At 45.9% G+C, this 7,488-nt stretch overlaps 1 protein-coding gene across 1 annotated transcript; it reads left to right on the forward strand.

Moving 5' to 3' along the window:
• The first annotated feature begins 4,128 nt into the window (after positions 1-4,128).
• On the forward strand, positions 4,129-5,501 carry LOC144707603 (ribosomal protein L29 family protein). The gene is made up of 3 exons (XM_078580807.1): positions 4,129-4,371; positions 4,883-5,040; positions 5,284-5,501. Exons 1-3 carry the CDS (start codon positions 4,191-4,193, stop codon positions 5,389-5,391), a joined length of 447 nt encoding a protein of 148 aa, XP_078436933.1. The 5' UTR covers positions 4,129-4,190; the 3' UTR covers positions 5,392-5,501.
• Positions 5,502-7,488: the final 1,987 nt, after the last annotated feature.

Genomic DNA, 7,488 nt, shown 5'->3' on the forward strand with positions numbered 1-7,488 from the left:
CTATATCTCTCCAACATATCCAAAATTTTAAAAACTGGGTCATTAACAAAAGAGAACTCGAGAAATCAGAAATTTGGATTTTGAATTTCGGGAAATTTTGATGAGTGAAACCTAAATTCTAATATAGAACATAAAATAAACCTAATTATGCTTGGCATTCAATTTACATGCATGCACGATTCGGCTGATTCAAGGGGGCTTGAATCGCCTCTCCTACGGTGGATCTCACTACAGGAATGGCTGAGAGGTCTCCGTGATTCTCTCCTCTCTCAAGAAATCCCACAAACTAGAAGACTTTTTTTTGTTCAAAATAAAGAGAGAGGCTCGTTTCTGTTTTCTCTGTCCCTTGGTTAAGGGTGATCCCGATCTCTCCTGGCCATCCGATTTCCCTTAAGTGAGGGAAATCGGTTAGGATGAGGCCACGTACCCCAAACAAAAAGGGGCATTCAAAAAGAGAGAAAGTGAGGAGAGAGAAAAATCCAAGGAGATAGAGTAGGGTTTGGAGAAGAGAGAGGTGATCGCCGGTGCCTCCGTCGCTGTCGTCACTGCCTCCAGCATTGCTGCCACTGCCTTCGCCATTGCACTGCTGCCAACACAAATCATACTCGCTGGCGCCATCCCATGGGCGCTGCCTCTTCTCAATGCTGCCACTACCCATGTCTCCTGTAGTGGCTTTCCTCGCGCGCTGTCATCTCCTTCAAAGGTGCACGACCTGTAAATAGAAGAAAACAAAAGGATAATATTGTCCCACACCAAATAATTGATATAAGTGATATCTTAATATAATTTCAATGATTATTTAAGTCTCTCTGATTGCATCCCACACATGCACCATGCGGGCGTGGAAAGCAAAGAGAATGAAAACTACAGTGAAATAAATACTTTGCGGGAAATTGGGTGAAATCTTCACCCAATTCTTCTATCTCCGAAGGAATTTGAATTCATTTATCCTGCATTTCAAATATAAGAAATTCACACATTCAAATTGAGTGCCAAACTAGGCACCCTGATCCTGTAATCTGATGGAGGACCATCTCGAGGACGACGCCACGATGACGAAGAACCATCTCGAGGATGACGCGACGGGATGTCGTCAGCCACGCCGAGCAGCTCGCGCCGACGCTCACCACCCGGGGTTTAAGTACCCCGCGTAAGAACTTTTATCTTTTTACTTATGCTCATTTTCATGTGTGTTTGTATTTTTGGATTCGTGGACTGGGCCAATGTTGTTGGGCCCCGTCCTAAATCATTTTACTTTTATGTTTGTATTTTGAATTTGCAAGGGAGGCCGAACCACGTCTCGCGACGGTTCGTCCTCTCCCACGTTCACTTGGCACCCATCCTCACTATATAAGGGGATGGCATGCCTAAGGAACACCTTGGAGTCATTGTTGAAAAGTTTATTCACAATTCGTCTCCCCCCCTATCGTAGAGAGTAGTGTAGGGGGTTTGGCTAGCCCCACCCCACGTCGAGATCACTCCGTGGGTAGAGCCCACGTCTCTCCCGTCGAGATCACTCCGAGGGAGACGTGTTAAAGCGCGCCGTCGAGATCACTCCGGTGCGAGGAAAGAGTTTCAAGAAGCCGCCGCCATCAAGAATCGAAAGAGGCCTTCGTCGAGATTACTCCGGGGGTCTTGGGAGATTCAAGAAGCGTCGCCGACACGCCATCAACCGGGGAAATCTGCTCCGTCGAGGGAGCACACCCCAGATCCGTCAAGAACTCCTCTCTCTTGGAGGGTTCTTGGTTGTTACAGTTCAAGAAAGCCATTTCTTGGTACCTTTTTCCACCCTTCCACCATTTCTTGATCGCCCACCCCCCTTTCCCCATCATTTCTTGATTCCCAACCGCCTCGTCTTGCCTTTCTTGATCGCCCACCCTCCTTTCCCCATCGTTTCTTGATTCCCAACCGCCTCGTCTTGCCTTTCTTGATCGCCCCCTTTCCCCCCCGTTTCTTGATTCCCAGCCGCCTCCTCTTGCCTTTCTTGATTGCCCACCCTCCTTTCCCCATCGTTTCTTGATTTCCAACCGCCTCGTCTTGCCTTTCTTGATCGCCCACCCCCCTTTCCCCATCGTTTCTTGATTCCCAACCGCCTCGTCTTGCCTTTCTTGATCGCCCACCCTCCTTTCCCCATCGTTTCTTGATTCCCAACCACCTCGTCTTGCCTTTCTTGATCGCCCACCCTCCTTTCCCCATCGTTTCTTGATTCCCAACCGCCTCGTCTTGCCTTTCTTGATCGCCTACCCTCCTTTCTCCCATCGTTTCTTGATTCCCAACCGCCTCGTCTTGCCTTTCTTGATCGCCCACCTTTCCCCATCGTTTCTTGATCCCCAACCGCATCCTCTTGTCTTTCTTGATCGCCCACTTTCTTTCCCCTTGATTTCTTGATTTGTTGATTTCTTGAATTCTTGATTTCATGATTTCTTGATTTCTTGATCTCACCATATCTCCTTGACTCCCCTTCGTTCTCCCCTTCGCCCTCATCTTTCTTGATTTCTTGATTCCCACCCTCTACGCCATAACCGATTACTTGGTTTTCTGCCCCACCCCCACGACTATTCCCACGATACTTGGTTCACTGTCTTGCCCGCCCACAGGACTACGCCGTGCGCCAGCCAAGCGCGCGCCTTGTGCGCCCTCTGCTCTGACTTTTGTTGCACGCCACCCGTGGACTCAGCTCTCTGCTGGTAGTTACGACCGCACCGTCCGCACCCGGTTTTGTCCTCGCCAACGACACTCGTCGCGTCCGCTACCGTGATATTCTCGAACATCATCGGATAGGACTAGCCACCTTGTCGAGCATAGGGATTCTTGTGGTAGACGGACTGTCATCCGACTTGGACGCCGAACGCTCCAGGGCTGTTAGATGCCCCTCACTTAGCAGACGTCTAGTAGGTCCAGCGGGTCATTGGGAGTTTGATCTTAGGTTCACTCGTCTCTCATTGATCGGTACGGCCGACGTCGCTATCCGTCAAGTCCTTATCTGCTCATTCGTATTTTCTCATCATTCGGCTTACATCCCATACATTCGCATCATAACCCTGTGACGTGAAACGCGCCGATCGATCCCGGCCGTCGTCGTATCACATCATAATCTTGGTCGCGATCGACGTGCAATGACCTATAGCTGTGAATTCGCTTAACCTGGCCCCTGCAATCATCAAACTCCAAAGAAAATGATTAATTCACAAAGTTTTGCCCTTGAGAGAGGCTTAACACACAAAAAAGAGCAACACATGTGATGAAATAGAATGAACGCTGAGATGGCGAAACTGTCCAATGATGCACATCAAATTCATATGAATTAGGGGTTAAAATATTGGTCATAAATGGCATTAATGCATATCATGATTGCGAGTCAATGCATCGACTCGATATCGGTAATCGTCATCCGTCACGTCACGCGTCACCGTGACGGTCACATGACGGATGATGTGACGGTGACGGTGACGAATCAGAGGGCCCATGACAGTGATGGTGACGGTGACGGATCGCCCATGACGGTGACGTGACGGTGACGGTGTGGTCCGGACGAGTGACGTGACGAATAATCCGTCACGGATGACGTCCGTGACGGAATTTTAATACACTGTCTCTCTCTCTCTCTTTCGTTCTCTCCCTCTCTCGCTCTCTCTCTTTCGTTCTCTCTCTCTCTCGCTCTCTCTCTCCCTCTCTCCTGATCTCTCTCCCTCTCTCCCGATCTCTCTCTCTCTCTCTCGCTCTCTCTCTCTTTCCCAATCTCTCTCCCTCTCCCGTTCTCTCTCTCTTTCCCTCTCTCTCTCTCTCTCTCTCTCTCTCTCTCTCTCTCGCTCTCTCTCTCTCTCTCTTTCTCTCTCTCTCCCGATCTCTCTCTCTCTCTCTCTCCTGATCTCTCTCTCTCAGTCCCTCTCTCTCAATCCCCTCTCTCTATCTCTATTGGGGGAATTTCCCGTCACTGGTGACGGTGACGTGACGAAAGGAGAGCGGTAGAACAAGTGAAGTGACGGTGACGGATTTTTTGAAAATCCTCGGACGAGTGACGTGACAAACATTTCGTCACGTCACCGTTCGTCACAACCCGTCACCGCCCCGTCACGTCCGGGGCGTCACGTCCCGGACGTGACGAGGTATAGTTTTGGCGAGGTTTAGTTTTGCCGAAAAGCCCTAGAGATCATCAGGTCAGGAAGGCTGAGAAGAAGACGGATTTGAAGATGTTCGTGTCAAGGCTATTCGGGAGGAGTTTTCTTGCTGCCGCGGCCAAGTCGGAGAGTTTTTCTGGCTCTGTGGCTGCTGCGGCGTCTTCTACTGCTACGCTTCGGGCTCCTCGCAACCCGTTGGAGGAGTTCTTTGAGCTGGATAGAAATCCCGAAGACGAGACGCCTGTGGTGTACGGTACTCAATGTTCGCATTTTTCTATCATGGTTTTGTGCAATTCTCGCTTCCGCATTGGAATCCTAAAATTGCGTGTTTCTAACTGCTCATTTTTTTATTAGTTTGCATTTCTCGGGGTTGAGGATTTCTGCTTTTCAGTGATAGGTATAATTTTTCGTTTTAGCCGTCGGAGAGGGCCTCTAACGTTTATCGAGCCCTTTCGAAGTTCTACGCATGAATTGTTGACTGATATTTTGCTACTATGTATCTGGAAAATCTTGAGCACGACCGTGTCGATAATGCATCTATCACCGTTTCTCATATTAAAATGATATATGTGGATTGAATTTTTTGACTGAGGAGAGTTTTATACCTTGCGCTCATCACGTTCTTGATTGGAATCCTAAAATTTCTAAGGTTTATGTCGTCGAGGAAGATTTTTTATTTTAGCAGCATAATTATCCCTAAGGTGATTAAGACTTATGTCTCAAGGGAACCACGAAATCACCTCTCGATTGTCATCCTTCTTCAGGACGGAGCTGGAAAGCCTCCGAATTGCGCCTAAAGTCATGGAGTGATTTACAGAAATTGTGGTACGTGCTCCTGAAGGAGAAGAATATGCTTATGTCCCAGAGACAGATGCTCAACGCGCAGAATCTTAGATTTCTTAATCCAGAACGTATTCCAAAGGTGAGTTCTTTTTCAGCAATATATATATATATATATATATATACATACATATTATATCAGACTATTCAAATTGAGCCTCTTGATTTGCTCATCAGTTAGTATAAATTGAGGCAAACTTTGGTTAATGGTTTATTTATGATGGCTGGCGCTTGTCATCTGCTCTCCCTTTCAATCTTTATCTCTATAAGTCTATTTATCAATCTCGATCTCTCTCTGATATCGGTTCGTGTGACTTGAATCCAGGTAAGGAAATCCTTGTGCCGTATTAAGCATGTGTTGACTGAGAGGGCGATTGCAGAACCCGACCCGAGACGATCTGCGGAGATGAAGAAGATGATCAACGCCTTGTAGAGTTGTTCATCAGTAAAATAGCCAAAGCAGATTGGCTCTTTGCTTGGTAAACAGATTGAACCAGTCATGCGTACGTTATTCAAACTAATGAGTAAACTTTTTCCCCATCATGGAACATGGTTGCAGTTTTAAGAATGTCCGACCGATGGACTTCTTGTCTAATATCTCCTGGACTTTTGTCCATGGACAACATCCTCAATCATGTCGGCTTTTGGCTAGTTAAATGGAAGCCCCTGCCTCTATGGTTGTGGTTTCTTTTCTCCGTTCTCTTTGACTTTTGGGGGGTCAATATTTCCTATTCTTCGTGGTACCTTGATATCTTATCCGTCTCTTCAGTATATAGGTACCCCAGAAATATTATTAACTCAATATTACTTCTCTCCACCCAGAACCATCGAGTGCTCTTCCTTTACTTAAACGTTCAGTCCATCTTTTCCTATGGTTCCTGACAAATATCAGCAAAGATCCTGGCAAGATGTGCAATTCCTCAGGAATGAAAACAAATCATTCTACTTTGTTTAGTCCCAGTTCTTGTGTACCTCGACATTCAATCTAATCCATTGATCAACCTCTACAACCCCATATTTCATAATTCCTGGTATACTTGCGTTTGTTGATAGAGTTATACTAGTCTTTGGAATATTCTGAACTCATATGTAAAAGACTTAACCATGGAGAAAACCATTAAGAAAACAATTTCAAGTCTATTTCTTGGTATCCTAAAGGAATATTTATTCATCCAATGAATAATGTAAACAACACCAATACAATCAAATGAAATATTACAGTATTGTCAGCCTCATTCAAATAAGCAAAAAGAGTGGGGGTGCGACAGTTAGGGTGCAGGAGGTAGAAGGGTAAGGATGCAGGGGAAGCATTTGGGAAAGGAAAATATGGGAGGGATGGAGGTTTAGGGGCGGTTGGGTTGCAGTAGAGGAAGCACGGATAGCTGCTAGGAATGTTACAAGAGTTGGAATGGAGGTGGGGTGGAAAGGCGGCGGTTGGGAAAGAAACAGTAATAGGTATATAGGCGGCAGAGATCGTGGGGGAGAGCTTGGGGGCAGAGGTGAGGCAAATGAGCCAAAGGGGTTGTACCTTGTATCAGAACTTTCATATTCCAATATTGTTATCGATGTCGGATTGATGAACGTAAAGATGTGACATAACAATGTCAAACACCAATAAGTAATAAAGATAAATTAAAATAATTTTATCTTTTTACAAAATATCAAGTGATCCATTGTACAGACATTATTCTACATTTCTTGTAATCCTGAACTAGATATGAAGCCCTGCCTATAAGCAATTGCATGTGAATCTCATGACTTGTTTGTAGGCTTTGTCCATCCAGGGAACAGATGACAAGAGGAGATTCAGATGGGGATAATTGACTATATACTTCTGGAGTATACTGCGAATTGAACATGAAGTTATATGAGAAGGGGAGGGAATATATGATTGTCATCTTAATATTTTATTGATCTGCTTGTCTCTTATGAATCTCCCTCGTAAGCGAGATGTAAGAGTGAGAAGTGGACAAAGTAGGAACGTGATGAGGGACCATCTCATCAACAACGTCAAAGGACGCCATCAGCCACCGCGAGAAGGCTGAGTCGACGTCCGCGACCTAACATTCTAGTACATGGCCTAACGACGGGTCATCGGATTGTTTATTTCTTTTTTTGCATTTTCATGATTGTAATTTCTTTATGAATTGTGGAGGGGCCTTTTCGTGTTTGAGCCTCGTCCAATGTGTTGTTTTCATTAACCTTTTCATTGAGGGAAGGCCGCTCGTCATGAGATAGTTCCTTCCCCTTTTGGCCCAATTGGGCATGCCCAAGAAGGCAATTGGAGTTAATTGAATTGAAAGTATTTCTTCATTTGGCTCCCGCTTATCCTCCCCTTTGGGAGTTTTACCACTTTCCTAGTGTAGATTGCGGGATCATTGGCCAGCCACGCCGTCCTGCCATGTCGAAGTATCAGTGGAGGAACCGTCGCTGCCACCCTTAGCGTCTCTTGAAGACTTGCCTCAAGAAAGATCATTTTCTTGATTGGACTTGGTCAAGAATTATCAAGAAGTCATCTTCTTGATTGTTT

This window comes from Wolffia australiana, chromosome 9 (genome assembly GCF_029677425.1).
Source record: "Wolffia australiana isolate 7733 chromosome 9, ASM2967742v1".
NCBI classification, from domain to species: Eukaryota; Viridiplantae; Streptophyta; class Magnoliopsida; order Alismatales; family Araceae; genus Wolffia; species Wolffia australiana.